General features: G+C 46.6%; 1 protein-coding gene across 2 annotated transcripts in view; it reads right to left on the bottom strand.

Moving 5' to 3' along the window:
* CENPI (centromere protein I) overlaps positions 1–24,517 on the bottom strand; it is a 508,210-nt gene that overhangs the window by 456,276 nt on the left and 27,417 nt on the right. For both annotated transcript variants that reach the window (XM_086964635.1, XM_086964636.1), the window contains exon 2: positions 21,061–21,379. In XM_086964635.1, coding sequence (XP_086820761.1) covers positions 21,061–21,298 — 238 coding nt within the window. In that variant the 5' untranslated portion in view covers positions 21,299–21,379. The remainder of the gene's footprint in view (positions 1–21,060; positions 21,380–24,517) is intronic.

The raw sequence follows: 24,517 nt of genomic DNA, 5'->3' as shown, positions 1-24,517 counted from the left end.
CTTTAGGACCATTATTTCTAATATTTTTTGATCCAGTGGACTCCCAGATATAATGAGTCTACTAAGTTCTGCCTCTGCAGCCAGAAGTGAATTCATTTGATGTTCTGTCTTCTCTCTTTCACTCTTCTGTCTAAATGTTGTAAAACTAATTGTCTCACCTCTTATCCTTGCTTTAAAGGCATCCCAGATGTTACCACTGCTTGAGCTACCCTTGTTATTAAGCCAGAACTCGGTTATCCACTTCTCCATATGTTTACAATAGCTCTCATCTTTTAACAATGCTCTTTCAAATGTCCATTTATAAGCTTTCCTAGTAATGCCATTGAGGTTCAATGTCAGTAACAATGGGTTATGATCTGACATCAGACGTGGTAACTTTCTAATACATACATTGGATAGCAAAACATTAGAAATTAGGAAATAGTCTAATCTAACAGTAATTCTGTGGGGTGCTGAAAAAAAAGTATCCCCGTCACTCATTGGATTTAAATTCGCCCACACATCTGATAACGCGTTATGCGCAGCCAAATCTACTATTGCCCTATGTACCCTCTTCTTGCGCCCAGTATAGCCGTAATCCCTTAGTAACTCTACACTAGCAGGGCGATTAATATTGAAATCCCCACAGCAAACGATAGATTCCACCCAGGTTGTCAATTCCTGATCCAAAAATTCAAATATGTCTGGCTCATCACACGTTGAACCGTAGACCGATACCAGAGTAAATCTAGCTCCTCTGAACACTACTTCCACGATGACCCATCTTCCCCATGTGTCTACCTTATTCCTAATCACCGTGCATTCTCTCCCCCTACCCAAAAATTGCCACCCCCCGTGTTTTTGAGGCTTGTTTAGTATACGCTAATACTTCAAAACCCAACTGCCCTAACAGAAAGCCCTTGCCTCCCTCAACGTGGGTCTCCTGGAGACAAATCAAATCTGGATATAATGCCTTGCAAAAAGCAGAGACCCGTAATCTCTTCTGGAGGTCGTTAAGACCACACACATTCATTGAAATAATTTGGCAAGCCATTAAAAAAACATCAAAAATCAGAACCATCTTTCTTTCCCAGTTTCCTTGTTCTTTCTTTCTTTCATTGTTCCACCTTATACTTAAAAGCAGTACCTGGCTCTTGCTAGATCTCTGTATGTATGCTGCGTATGATGTGTGCCTTTTTCTCCCCCTCCCTTTCTGTCCTCCCCTGCCCCACCCCAAGCTACCCCTCCCCCACCCTCCCCTACAGGCAAATAGGTCACGCATGACCTATGTGTGATCGCCAGGGAATCAGCAGTCGCCACTCCTCCCCACCTTCATACCACCTATATGTCAAATATCTAGCCTCATTATTCTAGATATCACTCCTTGTACCCCAAAACTTCAATCATGAAAGCCTTTGCTTTGATTTCAGAAAAGAAAAACTTAACCTGACTTTTGGTTACTACTTTCAACTTAGCAGGATATAATAGGTAAGCTTCTGAGCCCAGAGTCTGTATAATCGGTATCAATTGCCTCAATCTCCATCTACGCTCTACTGTAGCATGACAAAAATCGGGCCTTGCAAAAAACGTGACATTGTTAAATGTCTTTCTTGACTCTGGTTTGGCCTTATCCAGGATCAACTGTCTCAGAAGAAAATTCCCAACAAAAATCAAAATTGCCCTCGGTTTCCCCCCTTGGGCTCCATCCTGACCCCTTTTGAAAAACGGAAAGCGATGGGCTCTTTGGATTTCATATTCCCATTGCCATGTTGTTAGTTCTGGGGAAGCACCTTTTAGCAAATTTACAACAAACATTCTAATGTCCCCCCCTTCCAGTCCTTCTACTCCTAGCAATCTGATGTTATTTCGACGCTGTCTATTCTCAAAGTCCTCCAGTTTCCAGTTTACATCTTCAGCCACCTCCTGATGTTCTTCCTTATACGATTTTATCTCTCGCAAATCATCCTCCACTTTCCAGTTCTTTCCTCCACGTGGGCCACCCTTTCAACCATCTTGTCCTGTCTTTGACTTATTTTCCTCAGTTTGTTCTGGACCTTTCTTGACTCATGCCTAGCCCTCCTACTTTCCCCTCTAGCCTCGGATTGCATTAATTTCAGAGTATTAAATAATAAATCCAAAGTAACTGGGGGTTGTGTAGACTGCGAGGATTCCTGTTCTCCAATCATTGTAGCTGGGCTATCCTGCTCTACAAAGGAAAATGTGGTAGTAGAATAATCCCAGGCTAACTTCTTGGTAGGGTCAGTGGTACTACTTGCTGAAGAGGGTTTTCTTTTAGCTAAACGTTTTTTCTGAGTGAATTTCTGGACTGGAGAGCTGCTACCTGTGTCTCTCCCAGTTGACTCATCAGAGCTCTCTCCTGTAGGTAGCGACTGTGACTGGGACTCCTCTTCAACCGAGTAAAACCTTTCTGCTGAGGCCGCCTCAGACATAATGTGTAAATCAATAGAGTTAGAGGCAGAAGCAGAAGATTCACCACCTGATTTACGTCCCTCGTTTTCCATATTTGAGTCCACTTCATTCGCCCATATTAAAGTATCAGTCACTCTTTCATTTATCACCATTTGCTCTCGGGGCAGTACTTGTATATCTAAGTCTGTTGCCAATCCTCTCACCAATCCTGTAATTGAATCAGTAGTTTGTATCTCAAAGTTCTCCTCATCCGGCAAATGTGTACCCAGAGCTCTGTTGTCTATCAGCCCGCTAGAGACCTTGCGCAACGTAATTTGCTTTCCTGGTTGCATAGAGCTCAAAGATTGTGCAGAGTCAGAAACGGCCTCTGCTCTGTTCTCACCTGATGCAGCTCCTTCGGTCAACTCTCCTGCAATGCTCCGCGTTACAGCATTAACGGTGGTAGCAGGCATCGCCTCAGCCGGCTTCACCGCATCGGGTCTTTCACATTGTTGCTTAGCAACCTCCGTCCCAGCGCTGGCGCCCGCTTCAGCCTTCTCTCCCAGTACCGGAGCCGAGCTATGGACTTCACTGACAAACCCCGTTTTCCCGCCAGCAGTTGTAACAGTAGACACCGGGAGGCCATCAGCCTTGCACCCGAACTTGCCGCCGCCGCTGCTTCCGCTTGGATTCAAAGGTACGCTTGAAAAGCTCTCCATAACTGAGGGCTGTCGCATTGTGCTTTCTTTTGTTTTTTTATTGTTTCCTATCTCCTTCGCCGAGGCTGTAGCTGAATTATCACAGCCCGGCTTTTTCAGGGTTGATTTCTTGGAGCTAGTTCCGCTTTTCTGGGCAACATTCAGTGATACTTTTGTATCTGTCTTTGTTTCCGTTTTTATATCAGTCTTGGCTTTCTCTTTGGATGTTTGACCTTTGTTAGCGCCTGTTTCTGTAGGCTTTCCGCTTTTGCTATCTTTGCCGTCTTTAGCCTCATTTACCCGCTGTAGCCTGGGCGGCATTCTGAACCAGGATCTCAAAATCAGCCTGGTGTTTGCTGTAAAATTCCTCCAGAAAATCAAAGCAGCTCGTTTAGTTGCGTTTAACTCTTTGAATGTGAATCCGCTTTTCCTGGGGTTGCTGTCACATTGAAGCTGTGTGGAGTAACAAAAAGTATTCTTTTCCAAGCCAGGCTCCACCATTAATTCAGCCATCCATCCATCTATCCAGTGGTAGGGAGAAGTGAAGTGTGCGACTTACTCGCTGAAACCCTCAGCGGCCATCTTGCCCGAAAGACTACTGTTCCTCCTTTTCTGTTTAAAATTCTTGTGTTGGCATTCAGAGCCGCTCATGGCCAGGGACCAACGTATTTGCAGAAACGGTTCTCATTTTATACTCCCAACCGTGCCCTACGATCGGCCAACCAATGCCAATTGGCCATTCCCAAATACAAATACACCCGATAGGGTGGCCAATCTATTTCATTTAAGGCAGCTTCTGCTTGGAATGCCCTCCCCCTGTTCCTTAGAGCCTCTCCGACCATTACTGTTTTTAAGAAAGAACTTAAGACTTATCTGTTTAATGCTCCACTCTAACAGATCTGTTCTTGATCTATCACTCTTGCTGTTAAATCACTCACCGCGCCAGGATACCCCGTGGTAATAGAGCGCGCTATAAAAGTTTTATTAATAATAATAATAATAATAATAATAATAATAATAATATTCGGGCGCTATATGCAGGGTCGGCGGGGAGCGGTTTGACAGGTCCGACTAAGCATACAGTGCGGATTTGGCGTGATGCTACCAGCTCTTTGGGATGGAGTGACCATTTGACGCAGGCTACCCCACTTTTTGACTCTGAAAGGTTGGGCAAGCTTTGGAATACGAAGGGCTTTGACAAGTGGGATCGGATTGGGAACTAGACTATCAGTGATGTTAAGGTTAAGGGGAGGATTAAGATGTTTGAGGAATTGCAATCTGAATATAAACTAGGGGGCACGGAGTATTTCCGCTATGCACAGGTCAGGCATGCGTTAACGGCGGCTCTGCCGGCAGAGACAGACCTTCCCGAGGCGTCTCCTCTAGAGGACAGGATCTTAGATGGACACCTGCCTGAAAAAACGATCTCCCTGATTTATGAAAAATTGATTAATCATAGGGCAGATCTCCTGGTTGACTTGAGGGGAAAATGGTTGCAGGATGGTATTAAATTGGATGATGAGGACTGGCAGGCTGCTTTGTCTTCACCGAAGGTAGTCTCAATCCCGGCACGCTTGCGGCTTGTTCAGCTGAAAATATTACACAGAGTTTATGTCACAGGGCCCCGCCTGGTTGGGATGAGGCGGTCGGATACGGGTCTCTGCAGACAGAGTGTGGCTCTGTAGGTACATTCCTTTATATCATTTGGGAGTGTCGTTCTGTGGTAGAGTATTGGAGTGGAATACAGGATGTCATGCGGGAGGTTCTGGGAGTGGCTGTGTTGCCAGAAGCGCAGAGATGCCTCCTGAATATCTGGGAAACTGCTGATCTAAATATAGCGCAGACCAAATGGGTAACTAGGTAATACGATAGCAAAAAGGAATATAGCACAGCGATGGGGGTCTGAGAGGTTACGACCGTCGAAGAATGGATGGAAAACATGGATTGGTGTATGTTCCGCGAAAAAACTGTTTATATAGCAAGGGGCCGCCCGCGTAAGTGGGCACCTGTTTGGGGGCTGTGGAATCGCTACAGGGGAGACCTCTGTGTGCCACCTGTTGATGCACCCGTTGATATTCCTACCTCTCCATAACTGTTTATAATTGCGTACAGTGTCTCCCACTCCCCCCCCCCCCCCCCTCCTGTTAGATGCTATGCAATAAGGGAGATGTCTCCTCCATGTCATGTCATTATATTTGATGCCTTGTGTTAATAAAAAGAAATATAAAAATAAAAAAGTTGGTAGTTTGCATGGGAACCCTGCTAGCAAGTAATGCGGATTGCGAGAGAAGTATCAGCGCAATTAACTTAACTGCTTGTCCAACAATGGCCTCTCTTCTTGTAGAGACCATTTCTTCATGCTTATGGGTAAAACTCAATGGTCCTCTATTTGAAACATTTGACGCAAAGCTGCATGTAAAGAGTTGGTTGGTAGAAGGTCTGCTGAAGAAAATTGTTGTGAGAAACCCCAGCAAAATAGACAATGAATATCTTTAAGGGTTTTGGGAAATCCTTTAAGGGTGTTGGGAAATCCGCCATAGATTTCTAAGTAATGTAAATAATTTTTACTTGTTTTTTTTTTAAAAAGTGTTTGGTATTTTATGGCTTATACTGAATAAATATACCTTTTTGCCTATTTTCTTATCCTTTGCTGGATGCGACTTCATGATTTTCTTAAGCACACAATGCTAGTTATCTTGATTTAGACCACGCCCCTACTCTGATAGGCCACACCCCTTTAAGAAATGTGCCACGGCCCTTTTATAACACCCCCAGGTTTTCCTCCCACTTTAAGCCCTGCTCCTCTCGACAACACAGTTCAGGTTTGCGCCAGGAGCGAGGAAGTGCTGCAACAGCCTTTATCGGACACAGCTTGGACCAGAGCTCTTCGGCTTGTGAAGGGGATATCCCTGTATCCCATTGTTACACTTCTCAGTTCAATTATTTACACCATACCTACTTATCCCCCAAGCGCATCAAATGAATGTCCCTGCCACTATCCCCCAAATGCCCCTGCTGTGAACTACAGGACGCTGGGTTCTACCACGTGGTATGGGCCTATCTGATGCTACACCCAGTCAGACAGGCGGTGACTGTTGTGGTGTCCGAGATGGCAGCACACAATCTTTCGCCCACACCTGAATCCTACCTGCTGGGTCTGTGACCCCAAATGAAATGGGCAAACATCTTCACTGATTAATTGACCCACCCCTTCAGACCCCTAGCGCTGGCTTACTGTATTATGGACATGGGCCCAGGCGAAAGCCCACACTCTTGCTGATTTGCATGAGGGGGGGATTACCGCACAGGTGGTGAATGGTGGGAGACCTTGCTACTTAACGTAGAAAAACAATGCACATCCACCTTGAAACGAGACTACATAATCCAGACATAGGCTTGTGGCCACATGATCACAGATATGACTATAACCCTGCTTGCAAGTCCCATGAGGATCCGTAGGTATAAATTAATTCTATAACACGCTGTGACGAGGGGGACCAAGACTCTGGTCCTCCAGGCTTGCCTATTCATGTATCCCCTCTCTTTGAACAGCACACAGACTCCTGGAAGACCACGGACGTGGACGGCTACCAACCCTTGCTGATCTCGGAGGACCCGTGTTTCTTTAATTGGGCGGACCCGGACCTGGGACCCGCCCTCCGTACATCGGTAAAACCCAGCCCTGCATACACACAGGTGTGTGTTACACCCGGAGGTTGAGGAGAGTGGCGACTGGAGAGCGAGGACTGAGCGGAGTGGAGGAAGAGCGAGGACGGAGCGGAGTGGAGGAAGAGCGAGGACGGGGCGGAGTGGAGGAAGAGCGAGGACGGGGCGGAGTGGAGGAAGAGCGAGGACGGAGCGGAGTGGAGGAAGAGCGAGGACGGAGCAGAGTGGAGGAAGAGCGAGGACGGAGCAGAGTGGAGGAAGAGCGGAGCAGAGTGGAGGAAGAGCGAGGACGGAGCAGAGTGGAGGAAGAGCGAGGACGGAGCAGAGTGGAGGAAGAGCGAGGACGGAGCAGAGTGGAGGAAGAGCGAGGACGGAGCAGAGTGGAGGGACGGAGCAGAGTGGAGGAAGAGCGAGGACGGAGCAGAGTGGAGGAAGAGCGAGGACGGAGCAGAGTGGAGGAAGAGCGTGGACAGAGCAGAGTGGAGGAAGAGCGTGGATGGAGAGGAGTGGAGGGAGATCAAGGAGCGAAAATCAAAGGGGAGAGACCAGGCGGACCAAGGAGCCAGGAACACCGGAGAAAGACCTGAGGAGGAGCGAGACTGCAGCGACACGCCAGGAGGCCGACGTGAAGGCGCATCGCCCAGCCACGCTTCCCGGGAAGTGTGGCTAGGACAGGTACGGTCTCGTTTCCTGGGTTGGGCGGGACGTAAGCGGGACAAGCCCCCTTGACCCGTTTGGTGATACTGTGCACGAATCACCCCCCCCCCTCCCCTCACTTCACATCACAAGTAGCGGGGTAGTTAGAGTGCACGTGTGCCTCCTCACCCCCCCTTCCCTACCTCAGTTATAGAGGACAGTCGAATAATACTGGTTTCCGTTTTCTTTTCTTTCTGCTGTCATATACCGGCCCTCGTGCAACACATGCCTTGCCCGGGACACACATTATGACCAGATCTATGCCACCATGAGGCATTATCACATGCCTCCCCCCTCCCCCTACACACGGTGAGCCCCTCCCCTAATACGGTCTGATTACATTTCCTGGTGGGGAGACAGCCCCGTGGTTATTCCCCCTGGCTAACCAGTTACCCATAAGAAATGTACTCAAATCCTATGCATACTCCAGAGTTTGTCGCTTCCTTTTTTTTATTTTCTTTCATGTTGTCAACTGTTGTTCATGTGTTTGGCTGTTTATATTTCTTCGTTGACCATCCCAGTGCCGGTGGCAATGTCAATTTGCCTTTGAGTCTGGATTGTAATACATAAATGTTTTATTGTGCTCGGAACCACACTAGCAGCTGTTTTTGTACCATGTGTAAAAATGTAATCAACACATGAAAAAATAAATTACACTCGCTACCATCAGGGCATACCCTCACTTCACTCCCCAAGGCAAAGTTATAACTGAGACATAACTTCATCTCTCATCCCCTACATGAATCAAGTAATCCACTCCTCTTTGAATAAAGGGGTACTTCCAGAGCTTGTGCCTTGTCACCGATAGAGCAACACTCTAACCAGATGCTGACCAAAGACCTCAATAACTTCCACCCTATACCCAACCGTCCTTTCTAGGCTAAAACGCTTATAAGCAGAATCTCTGAACAAAAATCAAAAAAATCTTTGTTAAAAATCCTGGAGGCTAGGATTAATTGGCTTTGACATATCTGCATAATTTTCTGCTGTACTTCGAATGAGGCAAGAGTGCCCACTATCCTACAACTATTCTTATTAGCTTTGGAACAGTTAATCACATTCGACAGAATGATACAATAAAGGCAGTGGATTCTGAAGCTGGTCCACAGAATGATTTCTTATACACAGGTACCCTTCTTGTCCCTATAATCCCTGGACAACAATATCAGCCTTGAGATATACAATTGATAATTTCTAGAATACAACATCAACTGGGCTAAGAGTGAATTCCATTCTGTTAAAAGTCACACTGATAGGGGTGCAACAGCATCTTACCCTTTTACAAAGCTGCCCACATCACTAAAGTATCTGGGAAATGGTCTTAATACGGGTTTTAAAGGTTATGTTTAAGGGGGTAATAGATTTGAGACGTGTTATTGCCTAATCCCAGGAAAACTTTGCGGGTCATGGATAGGGAGTTTAAGAATTGTATCTGGGTTTAGAAGAGACTGTAGTTTAAAATTGCTAAACTTACAGTCGTAGCTGGTGGACGTTCATTTGTGAGCTCAGAGGCTTGACCTTCGCCATCCATCCACATCCGGCTCAGGATAGTCAACACATTTCCCGGTCCCCCAATACTCCCACCCCTTTTGGGTGGAGACAAAGTGCGCATGCTGGGTATCACTTCTCGTTACCAAGGGCCCTCCTTCCTCCTCCACTCACATGCCTCCTAGCAACGAGGTCCTAGCATGGACCATGGGCATGAACAAGAAGCCCAGCCTCCTACACAGGGCAAGATTAATAGGTTTTCTTAATCTAACACAACCATTGACAAGCAAGAAGGTCAGGAGTAACGCGGCCTCCCCCCCCCAACCCCCAGATTCAACGGTGTTCATCTTGCAGGCCATTATAGACTCCAAAACGTCTCAAGGGGAAAATTGGAATGCTGTGCCTGGACTCATTACTGCATCAGGATCACCAAAAATCAGCTGCACGCGTCAGAGTGGAAGTGGGCTTCTCTGTCGGAGGTGAAAGACGCAACCCGCATGCTCCAGATTACTATATCAGCCCTTCAGAGCAGGAATGACCAGCTGGAGGTGAATGCTGAGGATGTAGAGGGCAGATCAAGGAGTGATAATATCCAGATTGTGGGGGATCGCGGAGGACAGCCAAGTGGTTGAAACTGTGGCTCCTGGCAGAGGTGCTCTCAACCCATTTTGTTGTGCAAAGGGTGCATAGATCACTGGGGGCCAGTGCGTCCCCAGGGTACTCCCCACGGCCTATGAATCCTAGGCTCCTAAATTATGGAGACCTGGACACCATCCTCAGCAAGGCTAGCAGGATAGGGCTTCTCTACTGTGAGTCAACCTCAGTTATGCTTTTCCCAGGATATACCCTCAGGATGAAACTGCGACGTTCCTTCATAACGTTTAAGGAAAAGCTTAGCGCTATGCAAATACAGTATATGCTGCAGTTCTTAAAGTGATCTGTGAAGACAAGACCCTCTTATTTGACACATCCCAGGGTGCCTGGTCCTGGGTGTTGGAGCGCCCTGAATTCAGTCACCATCGGTCCTCATCCTCCCCTTTTCCACCACCTCGCCCCTCAGAGCACGGCAGGCAAAGGGAATTGGGTACGTGGAAAAAATTACTACACCAAATGAGGAGGAATAGGCACAGGCCTCTCCCACATCTCAAACCACCAATGTACTGTGCCGGCAGGGGTACCCTCCGGAGATGCGACAAGGGTTATCTAATGTGGAAGGGGCACAGTTAGTCTGCTCAGATACAGAGTAATTTTGGTTAACTACAGATCTCTATATTACTGCACCTATGGTAATTTATTGCTTCCCTTAGCTGGTAATGTTTATTTATTTTGTTGAATTTCTCATTAGCGAGACAGATGCTTCCGGGAGAGAAGTGTAGGGAGGGTGGGGGGGGGGGGGGGGGGGGACCGAGAACATCTCAACTAAGATCGAACCTCTTCCAGGAAAAGGTCGAAGACCCCAAGGTGGAACCACAAGCAGATCACTCCCTAAGCCCTACACAAGGCAAAACCAAAAGCAAAAACTCTGCTACTAAAGCAGGTAGGAATATATTAGCAAAAGAAGAAAGCTACTCAGTCAGCATCTATAATAACACCTTCACTAAGGTCCTACTTTAAGTTAAACCCACAGGTTAATCTACAGAACAGTATGGACTTATCCACCCCTAAGGAGGTACAGGAGGTGCAAGCAGAGGTACAGACCGAGTCCGCACAACAAAACGTAGAAACTGCTACCCTATCTCTTCCGACACCAGTTTATACCATTCCGGTCTCAAACAAGTGCTCACCCCTGAGCGACACTAACTCTACTATTAACGAGGTATCAGAAAATATACCAATTTCAGAGGTGGCCGATCAGGCTAAAGAAACTCAAGCTACACAATTCAAAGAAGGAGCTAAAGAGCTTGATACAACAGGTTTAAATGTAGTAAAAGATTTATTGAGCCAGCTCTCAGCAGAGATTAAAGAGCGTTTTGTCACCTCAGAAAGTAACCAGAAAACAATTCAAGATACGTATAGTAGCTTGGAGGAAAATCTAGCAATACGAACGAAACGCACAGAGTACTTAGAAAACAAAACGCTAAAGCTTGGGAAAGAGGTTCAAGATCATAGCCAAGAATTAGATAGGCTTAGATCTAAAGAAAGAGGAATATCAGACAGACTAGAGAGGATGGAATATAACTGCAGGAGAAATAATATTCGTATTCTTGATATCCAGGAGGGTGCAGAAGAAGGGGATATAAAAGCCTTTGTGATAAACATTCTGACTTAAACCTTTCCTCAATTTGCCTCAGACTATCTGGGCTACAGAAATACAGCGAGTCCATCGAGATCCTTTCAGGCTTAACCCTGGTTGTAAAAAGCCTAGAAAAATCCTGGTTAATATTCTTTCGTATTCCCTTAAAGAAAAGCTATTAGGGGCGGCCTTAACATTAACAGCTATTCAGGCACAGGAGTGCCCCTTCAAAATAAGATCCGATATCTAAAGAATCACATAGGACAGAAGATGGGAACTAGGAAAATGATGGACCCCCTCAGGCAACTGGGCGCTCAAGTTCAGTTGAGGTTCCCAGCATACATTAAAGAGATGAGAGCCAACAAAATGCATAATTATTATTCCTCGTAGGAGGTAGATTAATTCATGATAAGTTGTAAGGCAAGCGGTTAGCTGAGTTTTCTTTTCCTCTACTCATAAAAAAAGTGAAAGTGATTGAACTAATAGAGTAAAGAGTAATATAATGAGGTGCAGGGAAACCAGCATAATAAAAGTTTACATGTAAGACAGGTGTGAGTTTGCAGCTCGAATTGGCAATAGCCAATGAGTAGACAGGGAGGGTTTCCAGGGGAGGAGGGGATGGGGAGCACAGGGGTGGTGGAGGGGGGTGTGGTGGGGAGCATAGGGTCAAAAGGGGAAAAAAATAAGAAAAGTGTCCTCAATTTACGTAGCCAGAGCTATTGAGAAAAGGAGAATCAGGGAATCAAGGGATGGGGGATAGGAATGCAAATACGAGTAAAGGAAGTGAGCGACTGGGCATATTATGTTGGAACATAAACAGTCTTCGGGTGGGTGAAAATGAGACAGACTGGTTATTGAATACTAGAAAAATGTCCCCATTAATGCTTTAATGCTTCAAGAAACCCATTTAATGAGGTCAGAGTATGGCATTATTAAACAAGAAGAAATGGGTAAAAAAAAGTTATAGCCACTGACCAGCAATGTTGTCCTAAAGGTGTGGCAATAATCATAAAAAATAACTCAGGAATAGAACTAAGCAGACACCAGAGGACACCAGAGGACGATGGTTAGTGGCAGAAATAAAAATGCAAGGCATGATCTTTACTTTGGAGAGTTATTATCAGCCAAATGAGGATGAGGTGAGCTTTTTGGAGACCGATTCCGAAGCTGGAGTAAGCTTCTACACGAGCTGAACACGGCCTGATTACCACTATTTGGATACTTGCAATTTTGATACTTATCAATTAAGCATTTGCTGACGGCAACCGGACATACCAACTGGTGCCGTTTTTCTTTTGAACGCGAATATACCACCCGATAAGGACCGGGTTGGAATTATCACCGGTTCCCCGACCACGCGCCTCGATCTTTTAGATCAGCCCTGAAGATTCACAGCCACATGCTGTGATGAAACACGTGTAGGCTAAAGTGATAAGCACAGTGACTCCCAAGTGGGGAACGCTGATGACAATAAAAAACTTTTTGAAAATAACACATTTGGGTGATCTATCCTAAAGGAATGAAGAGTTGAACATATGATCGATATCTAATTGTGTATAGTGTGCTCTGGATCCTTGCCCAGCTTTTTGAACAATCTTTGCTCTGTCCTGATAGATTTTGAGACCCCACTGATAATAGGGGGAGACTTTAATCTATTAATGAATGAGCCGGACAGATCTTCCCCGCGTACACAAATATATTCGCCCGCATAAGAGCAGGTTTCTTAGCCATGATGGATAATTTTAATCTGTATGATATATGGCGAAAAAAAATGGGAAATGAGAGATTATTCTTGCTTTAGTAAAAAGAATGGTCACTACTCCAGGATAGACTACATTTTTATGGACTGCCAGGAAGTAGAAAGTGTTAAGAAAGTGGAATATTTGCCCCTACACCTATCAGATCATGGTGCAATAGAACGGAGTATGGAGCTCCCTTCTACCCCACTGTGTAAGAGGTGGCCACTACACAGAAGAGTGCGGTCACAAACCGAAATAGAAAAGATCAAATTAGATTGGAAGCCTTTTTTAATCAAAATCTAGAATCTGCATATATTCATGTGATTTGGGATGCCTTTAAAGCGTGGTTAAGAGGTATGCTGAAGGGGACGGCCGCAGGGTGGGTTAAATCAGAGAAAGAGAAGACCACTTCACTGGAGGAGCAGCTGAGGAAATCTGAAGAAAGATTAAAATCTAGATCAGGGGGAAGAAAAAGATAAACTGATGGGTATGTTGGAAGATCAACAACGCAAAATATAGGTTAACATTGGAAAGAACAGTGTTAGAGAAGTGGGAAGCAAGCAGAATGAGATAATTTGGTCAGGGTGGGGAATGCGGTAAATTATTAGCTATGGAAAAAAAATAGATGAATACAACCGATCGAAATAGACGAGAAGGAATGTTGGGATGCAACTGCTATCCCTGGTTCAGCTGCCAAAATAAGAAAGGTATTTTTTGCTCCATTTAATTCTCTTCAGTTGCTGAACACCTATGTACTCCCCAATATGGTGAAATGCTTCCAACAGCACCAAACCACTTGCCAGCCACTAAATGTACCTGCAATTTGTGGTCACTTTCTATCCTCTCATCAATATGAAAAGACTTCACAGAATGAAATATGGATCATCATAAGGGTGTAACCGAGAACAAGCCTCCTAAATGAGCAACTATGTGTATTAGTGATGGGGCAATCTGGAGCCACTCTGCACTCCTTGAATATAATGGCACTGAAGGGCAGACATTCTAATGGTTCCAACCACAATTGGCCCATTATTTGAATGAGGAATGGTAGTGTAGAATAATACAGCGATTATCAGCACTCATGGCAACATATTCTGGAAGTTTGCAGATCAAATTTTAATTAAAACCCCTACTTACTGGGAGGTTTATGTGTTCAACCTTAAGGTACAGAGAAATTCGAGTTTTTTTAATGCCAAGTGTTAAATTTAATTGCAGGGATTATATGAATGTTGCCAACAGTCAGAAACCAGACAATACATTGTGAGTCTAGAGCCTTTTGCTCAATTGTTTGTATTAGCTTCCCAATGCCAAAACTACAATTTAAAAATCCAGGGTCCCTTTTTGCCACCTCTTAGCAGATTAAGTATTTCCAGCAACAGATAGCATGACAAAATTCAAGAAAATCACAGCTATTGAACCAAGTCTGTTGTGAACACAATATTTAAGAAATACTCACAGTCATGGGGAGCATGGTCCTCGAAGTGGCAACCCATGCCCCTTGCCACTACATTCCAGATTGCATCAACAAAGTAAGAGTTTGCTAGGAAAGAGTATCCGCAAGCCAACCGCAACAATTTGAGATATGTTAAGTCAACTCAGTAGAAACTCCTATTAAACAGCATTCCCCTTTCCAATGAAATAGTTAAATTACCTGGTCTCGAAGGTTCAAAGTTAGATGGGCCCTGCATCTTTCTACAAGAGGATAAAGATCCCAGCATGGCGCCAAAATACTCAGACACCTTTCATATAATGTCCTATCCGCCCAATACAGCCCTACCTTTAAATTGCACTTTTTAGCCTACACAATGCAAGTTTACTGCTGGCCCAAATGGAACCTAAAAAGTTTCTCTCCTGCAACTCAGGCCAGCTGTACAAATCTGGGTGTCATTATTATTTAGAAACATTTGCTGCCAAATCCAGCATGACTGAAAGCAAGAAGTCCCCCTCGCCCGCTAATTTCCGGTGGAAAAATAATTCCCTGAAGATTAAGAATGCTCATAGTCCACGTCCCAATTCTAGATTTTTCATACCCATTTCAAATGATATAATAGGCAGCAAGATTGAGAGCATGTTCACTAGCAGTTAGTTACACGAGGCTCAAGTACTCTGGCCAAAGGATTATTTTTTTTAAGTGCATGTACAACCTTGGCATGCTTAACACCTGGGTGGTCTGATTGAGGCCCAACCATATGCCTATCAAGCACTCTAGTGAGGTAAATGCCGTTCTCTGATCTATAGCAGCTAGTGAAATAGGTCCCTTGCCTTGTGTCTGGTCTATCCTGAAAGCAGGGTAGCTTTTCCAAAATTGTAAGTGCCCCTTGAAGCCCCATGTGCTCTTGTACACTTCAGTGACCCTTCAGAGATCCTTCCATTGCAACCCCGTGTTGAACCCCAAATTCACATTCGAGATGCTCTCCGATCTTATATATCTCCAACCCCAACGCCGGAAACAACGACATCAACCCTTCGCAAGACCTCTGCAACTCCCTCGCCTCCTACTTCCACAACAAGATCGCGGACATACACTACCGCTTCAGCTCTCAACCGACGCACGCCACGACTGAACCACCGCCCCCCACCACCACCCTCCGCGCCTGGACCCCGATCAGCACCGAAGACACCATCCGCAAGATGAACTCCATCCACTCCGGATCTCCGACCGACCCCTGCCCTCACCACGTCTTCAACAAGGCCGACGCCCTCATCGCACCCCACCTGCGGGACATAATCAACACCTCCTTCGACATCGCCAACTTCCCGGAGAGCTGGAAGCACGCCGAACTCAGCGCTCTACTAAAGAAGCCATCAGCCGACCCCACCGACCTCAAGAACTACCGCCCATCTCGCTGCTCCAGTTTCCTGCTAAAGTCATCGAGAAGACCGTCAACTAGCAGCTGGCCGCCTTCCTCGAGACGAACGGATCCCTCGACCTGTCGCAGTCTGGCTTTCGGGTCAACCACAGCACCGAGACCGCCCTGATCGCAGCTACCGATGACATTCGAGCCCTGCTCGACAACGGAGAAACAGCGGCCCTCATCCTCCTAGACCTCTCCGCGGCCTTCGACACTGTCTGCCTCCGTACCCTAGTACAGCGCCTCAGCAACGTCGGAATCCAGGAGAAGGCACTGGAATGGATCACCTCGTTCCTCGCCGGAAGGACACAGAGTCCGCCTCTCCCCGTTCAGATCAGAAGCCACCAAAGTCATCTGCGGCGTTCCTCAAGGCTCCTCGCTCAGCCCAACCCTCTTCAACGTCTACATGAGCCCCCTCGGAGACATCGCACGCCAACACAACCTCAACATCATCTCCTACGCCGACGACACTCAGCTGATCCTCTCCCTCACCAACGACCCCGCCACCGCCAGAACCAACCTACACGAAGGGATGACAGACGTAGCCAAGTGGATGATGAGCAGCCGCCTGTAACTGAACTCGGACAAGACGGAAGTCCTCATCCTGGGATCTTCACCCTCCGCTTGGGACTCCTCCTGGTGGCCCACCGCCCTGGGCAGCGCACCCAAACCAACAGACCACGCACGCAACCTAGGCTTCATCCTGGACTCCTCCCTCTCCATGACCAGACAAGTCAACGCCATCTCCTCGTCGTGCTTCAACATCCTGCGCATGCTACGTAAGATCTTCCGGTGGATCCCCACCGAGACCAGGAAGACGGTCACCCAGGCCCTCGTCACCAGCTGTCTAGACTACGGCAACTCCCTCTACGCCGGAACCACCGCCAAACTCCAGAAGAGACTCCAGCAGATCCAGAACGCCTCAGCACGACTCATCCTGGACATCCCCCGTCGCAGCCACCACTCCGGACACCTGAGAGATCTGCACTGGCTCCCGGTCAACAAGAGAATCACCTTCCGTCTCCTCACCCACGCACACAAAGCCCTGCACAACCAAGGACCAGCATACCTCAACAGCCGCCTCAACTTCTACGCTCCCACACGCCATCTTCGATCGACCAGCCACGCCCTCGCCGCCGTCCCCCGGATCCGAAGAGCCACCACAGGAGGAAGGTCCTTCTCCTACCTGGCCGCCAAGACTTGGAACTCCCTCCTGACCCACCTCCGCCTGACCCAGGACCACCTCGCCTTCAGGAAGCAGCTCAAGAACTGGCTGTTCGAGCAGTAGCGGACCCCCCTCCCCTAGCGCCTTGAGACCCTCCGGGTGAGTAGTGCGCTATATAAATGCTGTGATTGATTGATTGATATTGTGTGTTTGAATCCAGTAAGGAACCTTGGCTTATTTTATTGCTACTGGAGCTGTCCGTTCACTTACTGGAACCCAGCAGTTTTCACTACTTAATGTTGAAGAGCATTCCTAAGTGATGGGTGAAACTAGGCTGTTTCTGAATAGGTCAAAAAAAGTTTTTGGTATAGTGGAGAGTTTGCTAAGCAACAACGATAATTTATCAATTGTAGGGCAGCAATGTCAGATGGGACCAAACTTTTTGATTCATTGTATGATAGAAAAATTAGTCGGGTAACATTCTTTTATTGCTAGAAGTCCCAAATAAAGCAAATGTTTGTAATAATTTCAGTTTCATATATAATTTATCAGATGGCCAGTCTAACATTTTAATGGTGGTGTCAAAAAATTTGAATAAAACACGGAGTTCGCATGATCAGCAAATGGGCGAGTAAAGTCTGAAGCAAAGTTTGGTCTATAGAGATTTCAGAGTTCTGTGAAGAGCCAGGTGTAGTAGGTTTAATTTATCAGGCGTAGATGTTTCTATTAGTGCTTGGATGTGGGCACGTTCCAGTCATCCATCAGGCTGGAAATGTCAGAACGGAAGCCATGGGAAAAGATGCACTTTCAGATGCAATTGTAATTGATCGAATAACTTAGAGGGACCCAAGGAAACATTTGGCAGAGGCTATATAAATAAAAATGAAAATAAATACAATCAGAATGGTGGGACTAGCCATGATTGATGATACACAATTACATCCAACAGGATATGGTTTGGTTTGATCTTGTCGGCCTCTTGACATTGTGTAGCACACATTGTATAAGTTATGAAAATAACAGTACCTAAAGTTCAAGAGTCTGTAGGTCCTCTGATAACACGTACATAGATCCCGGACCATGCTCTTCACTATGCTGGCAAGAAGTTAACACTCTTGATCTACTCTGGTGTTTATGACTCAATTTGTAGCAGATGTCACCCAATACAGTGTGAGGCTGCTCTGATGCTACCCCCAATTCGGCAAACTTCACAAGCCAGTTGCAGAGATAAACACCAGGACCAGACTTAAGGTATAACAAAGCTACACAGAGCGTGTAGTGTACTTATACTACAATCTGTACAACAAAATGAGCAACAGTGCCTGATACCCATTACCTAAAGCAAAGCGAACTTGGGAAATCGCATAACCAAACAAGCATTAGAAATGCAATAGGTCTCGCAGCATTAGAGTTAGTGCTTTTAGAATTGTTAATGGGTTTTTTTGTAAATCTTTAGCATGAGGTTGAGGGTGAGTGAGGGTGAGGGGTTGAGGGTGAGTGAGGGTGAGGCTGAGGGTGAGGGTGAGGGTGGGTGAGGGGTTGAGGGTGAGGGGTTGAGGGTGAGGGGTTGAGGGTGAGGGGTTGAGGGTGGGTGAGGGGTTGAGGGTGGGTGAGGGTGAGGGGTTGAGGGTGAGTGAGGGTGAGGGTGAGTGAGGGAGGGTGAGGGTGAGTGAGGGTGAGTGAGGGTGAGTGAGGGTGAGTGAGGGTGAGTGAGTGTGAGTGTGAGTGAGGGTGAGTGTGGGTGAGTGGGTGAGGGGTTGAGGGTGAGTGAGGGTGTGGGGTTGAGGGTGAGTGAGGGTGAGGGGTTGAGGGTGAGTGAGGGTGAGGGGTTGAGGGTGAATGAGGGTGAGGGAGGGTGAGGGGTTGAGGGTGAGGGGTTGAGGGTGAGTGGGGGTGAAGGTGAGTGAGGGTGAGGGTGAGTGAGGGTGGGTGAGTGTGAGTGAGGGTGAGTGTGTGTGTGGAGCGATATGAATTAAGGGACTAACTGCTTGCCCGCATAAACATGTGTATATTGCTCAGTGTTCACACCTTCCAAAATGTGCGTTCACTTCGACACTATCACTTCATTCCATATTCCTCATGAAAAGTTGCATACAGAAAGGAAATAACTAATGTGTAGAAAGATGGTGTTCCTTTGCCATATTAGTAGGAATAAATAGGACTTACTGCTGTGACCATTTGTTTGTATGTAAGTACACTCTTGCAATTCAGACAACAGGGCCTAGAATAAGGAGGCCCAGTAACCAGGGTGCAGCACGGTCCTCCTCGCACCCGAGGGCGTGTGAAGGACGTGCACCCCTCACCCTCGAGCCTCGATGGATCTGTCCCGCTCAGACTCCCTCAGCATAGGCCCGGGCTCCCATGGCTCTGTCAGATGCGTTGTACATTCTAGGAATATCTCAGCCAGAGGGCTGGAGCGACCGACGGACGGAAGCTGCGTGCACGAAGCGCGTCACTGATGCTTATATATCATATACGAACAGTAGCGTCTCTGTTGAGATAGGAAACCATTAATAACGGATCGGTTATGTGCACTTATCTAGACAGTGTGTACACACAACCCATGATAGACGGGGACAGCTGACAGACATCTCTTTGTGTTGCTTCACTGTCTTTATGCATTTATGCTGCATTTAGGTTTGAAGACTCCTATATTTGATCACACTCAGTACATTTTGATTTATTTTAAGGGCGAAACGTACATTACGTGACGGCTGATGTATGAACGTAAACAGTGGCAATTGTGGGAGAGGCGGGTGTGAACTTGCGTGGTGTGTGTCTGTATACGTGTGCTTGTCTGGTAGGGGCATGGTACAGAAATGTAAGAATGTGTGTGTGTAAGCGTGCGTGTCTGAGTGTGTATCTAAGTGCGTGTTTATATCTGTGTTTGAGCGTGTGAGGGCAATGTGTGTACGTCTGTGTTTTTGTGTGAGTGCATGTGTGTTTGTTAATAAGATCATCTGCGTTTGCGTGATTGTGTATCGATATATGTGTGTGTCAGTGTGAGGATGTTTGTGCGTATCTGCGTGTCGTAGAGGGTAGGTGTATGTATTCGTGTGTGAGTGTGTCTTTGGGTGTGTGTCTGGGTACTTGTTTGTTTATTTGTGTCTTTGGGGGCGTGATTTGCTATATATGTGTGTATTCGTTTTTGTGTATATCTGAGTGTGTGCCGGTGTATATGTTTGTGTAATATGTACGTTAGCTTGATTGTGTATTAGTGTGTGAGAGAGAGAATGTCAGCGTTGTTCAAATAATAACACTGTTTTGCAGGTTACTCTGTCATTGATTCAAAATTTCAGACCGGTTTCTAGAGCCATACGCACGCTGTAATTATGGTGTACATTGCAACTGCATAGGATTCAAAATTGAGGACCATTTCGACACTAAACAGTTTTTGAGGTATTTGCAGCGTTTACAAATGTACTGAGTAGGTGTACAACGTCTGTCATTGCCAGTGGGGTGTACATGTCAAGATGAAATTTGCATATTGTACATTGCTCATTGGTGAGCCTATTTAGTGCGGTTGTGTAGATTTGCCGGCGGTTAGAGTGCGCAGGGCCGCCTGCAGCGGGGAGTGAAGCCAGCAGGCGTGTGAGGCGGCCGGGGAGCCGGGGAGGAGTGCGGGAACAGACGGGAGGAGAGTGGGAGGAGAGTAGGAGGAGTAGGGGAGGCACAGCCTAGCGGCCGTGCAATCAAGAAGTAAGGGGGCGGGAGAGTAGGCAAGGCAGGCGGCTGGGGCCATGTGCACGCGCTTTTAAGCTCAATGCGCATGCGCATTGAGCTTAAAAGTCACGGGCACTGCAAGGAATCGCCACGATTCCTTGCAAGTTAGATAAAGAGTCGATGAGCCCCCATAGTCTCGCTTGCTCGATGCGCATCGACAGGCGAGACCTAAAAACTCAGTTTGTAACAACCATGGTTTAGGAATGCTCCCCAATAGAAGAGTTACATGGAGGTCAAGTGAGGGTGATTTAAATACATAACTTGCAACGTTGCCATGAGGCTACAGATTCTTTTCCCCACACAAATGCAGAGTATATATATACAATTAATACAAGCAGGACAATTTGACGACATCCCAGGAACACATTAGGTAGAGATAAAAAGGAGAACTATAAACTAGTAATGCTCTTACCATTCTCAAAGTAAAGCAATGCTTCCTCCAGTTGATGCTGCTCACTCACTGCTTCATGAGGGGATTTGTGCCGGTCCTGGTGACTCAAGTGTCTGCTTGTGCCGCCACCCTCTCTGCCATCTTCAGCAGTAACCTTCCCAGTTTCTAGCCAGGTTGTAAGATCCCTCTGTCCGCCGGTGCGCCGTCGCTCAGGATTGCTCGAACTCCTTTTACTGGATCCTAATTTAAGCCCCTCCATCCCTTATAGGGTGGTTTAGAGGTGTGCGTTCTCAGTCCCAGGTCTCCATTGGCCTGAATCCGGTGGATCGCCTTTCCTGCCCTGTTGGTGATAGGAGTTTGGATTGTGAATATTAATCATATGCTTCAAGTTAAAAGATGCCGTTCCTCATTCTATTTGGTGACAGATATACACAGTACTTGTAAAGTAAAGACCTTTATTTCCAACATCAAATGTCTAACTTTCTAGAAAGACTTCAAAGAGAAAGTTCTAGCCTTTGTGGGGTTCTCGTGGTCATCTATTGGTGCAACCCTCCTACATTTTACTAACACTATAAACACTAAACGAGTGTCTCTTGGAGACATCTGAGCTATTGCTTTGCAAAACAATGACATACGTTTTAATATTCAAGAAAACTATGATTTACACTTCCCAAAAAGAGTTAAACGAATATTAATGAAATGAGGCTCGAGTCCAATTCTAAAAGTGAGAAAGTGGTAATTTAAAGCATTAACAAAAGCAACCTTTGCTTTAAATCATTTAAAGAGGGTGTTTGTTACATTCATGACAATACTAGAAGGCAAAAGAATGCCAGTGCACAATCACCAAGCAAGTCTAGAAATTGTAGACAGACTTTGTAAGAGTTGTATAAATCAATCCAACAAGCAAAAATATATTCTTGCGTTTGTCTTCTTTTGGAGACCATCAGTAAACACTGGATTTGAACTAGTGAAAACTGCATTCTGAAGCAGGTGCTCCTGTAGTGATTCTGATCCAGCCTTCTCCTAGAAGGTCTGGATGGAAGAGTCAAGGGAAGCATGCAATAAAAAAAAATATTTGGGTGAGGAAGGGTGAGAAGTGCTATGGATGATATGTTAAGACTGGGGGAGGGAGAAATTAATGGGTCAGAAAGAGAGTAGATTGGCTCTTAAATGTATAACTGGTAGCTTCATAGTGTAGTCGTTCTCCCCTTAAGGTTCCATGTGACGTGGGTGTGGCTACGCCAGGCATGGGATGGCCGCACGGAGCAGAAGTGCTCCCGGCAGGAACCCCATTATGTACGCTGCCCGGTGTTCTATGCGGCTAAAATCTCCAGCATGCATCTGAGCGATCCTTAGAAGACTACCGGCACTGGCGGCTGTAGGCTGGCAGCGCGCATAATGAACTTTCGGGACAGGGACATAGCACTCCGACTGGCACGGGAGCAAGGTGAACTCTCCAGGCAGGGTTCTAAACTGTCGCTGTACCCGGATTTCACCGCCATGGTACAAGAAGCCCGGAGGAAATACCTGGGGTGAAGGCAACGCTTAAGCACTTAGGGCTGAAATACAGCATGATTTACACGGCCAGGCTGAGGGTGGAGGAAAATGGCCGGGTGCGTATCTTTGAGAATCCCACACAAGCCCAAGAAGTTTGCCGCACTTATAAGCAAAACAACAAACGCTCCGCAGAGGCGGATACCGCCACACCACCGCATAGCGGCTCGGCGGTCACTGGATTTCTTTTCGAACTCTGGATATGGCTGACTGTTGATGGCGACCTTCCTTCCACTCTACTCATGCTTTCCTATGTTGAACTGATAGCCGGGACTCCATATGTTGAATACAATGTTCACTAATCCCGTAAATCTTTGCAATCTATGTGTGAAAATGTTTCGCTCTTAGAGGTGGGCCGTTCACGGGACTTGGGACAAACCACTTACACCCACTACACGAGTCTGCACAACACCTGGTCCAGACTGGATTACTGGTTGGTTACTCTTGACATCTCCAAGTGGTTTCATGGACTTCAGACACTGCCCAGAACGTATTCTGACCACTCCCATGTATTGTTGACCCTGCGGATCCCACCTCCGAAGGTTTTCATAGGCAATGGAGGTTTCCCCATCGAGCATTGGAGGACGAGGTGTTTAGGCAAGAGATTCAGGATGCAATAGAGGAATATTTTTCACTTAAAGAGGGCTCGGTGGACACTGAGGCAGTTTTATGGGCGGGCTTTAAGGCCTATCTTAGAGGAGTGTGTTGGCCAAGTGTTCGGGGGTACTTCGTGACATTCGCAATACTTTGACTAGGGTTGAGAGTGAGATTGGGGCATTGGATACTGTACAGGTGACAGCCTTCGACCAGGAGCGCGTGATGGCAAGAGCCGTCTTGCTCCTGGAGTATAGAGACTGGTGAGCGGGAAATTCTGTACATGGGGAAACACCACAATACAAGGGTGTACAGGGAGGGAGACTGCCCTGGTAGGGTTCTGGCACAAATTATTAGACCCCCCTACACCAAGGCTTACATCAGTGATCTACGTTCCCAGACAGGTCAACACATTACTGACCCTTTTAAAATGCGAGAGAAATTCCTGCTGTATTTCCAAACACTTTATGCCACAAGACTGGGTTCAGACTACGCGGCACAAGAAGCCTATCTATCAGAAATTGCACTGGTGTTCCTTTAAAAATTTATGCAAGACTTCCTAGCAATACCAATCACAGCGGAAAGCATAGACGAAGCGATTATATCCCTGAACCTCTCTTCTGCCCCCGGGCTGGACCGGTACATGGGGGAATTTTACAAGGAACTATTGATTCCTCGGCTGCTAGATATGTAGGCCGAAGCGTTGGAAAAACAGGTGCTCCCTCCCACACTCCGCGAGGCAGTCATATTACTCCCCAAACCCAGGAAAGACCCCTTGTTGTGTTGTTCCTATCGTCCCCTGTCTCTCCTTAACCTGGATTACAAAATTCTTGCTAAGGCATTATCATGCCGCCTTTCATTACTTATGGAGTCCATAATCTCACCGGCTTAGTCGGGTTTTATACCCCACAGATAAACAGTGTTTAACCTCCGCACTCTATTCAATACTCTGCATATAATAGATCCCTACACCCCCGCGGCTGCTGTCCTGTTGGACACTGAAAAGGCCTTTGATTCCCTGAAATGGCCCTTTTTCTCTCTGTAATGCAGCGAATGGGCATGCCACAGGGCTTTATAGCCACCACAGCCCTGTTTTACACCTCGCCCACTGCCAGGCTCCGACTTAATTGCACTTTGTCTTCGCCCCTTGCATTGTCTCAGGGTACGAGGCAGGGATGCCCCCTGTCCCCCTTGTTATTCATTCTGGCAATGGACCAGCTTGGGAGGCATTTCCAGGAAAAACATCTCCGCACGGGCCAGTTATTGGTCTTGCTGTATGCGGAGGACACAATCCTTTATGTCCATGATCGAGACTAACTTAGGTCCACTT

The sequence above is a fragment of the Lissotriton vulgaris genome, chromosome 4_1 (genome assembly GCF_964263255.1).
Source record: "Lissotriton vulgaris chromosome 4_1, aLisVul1.2, whole genome shotgun sequence".
NCBI lineage: Eukaryota > Metazoa > Chordata > Amphibia > Caudata > Salamandridae > Lissotriton > Lissotriton vulgaris.
The sequence above is the reverse complement of the archived record's forward strand: the minus strand, read 5'-3'. Positions and strand labels throughout refer to the sequence as shown.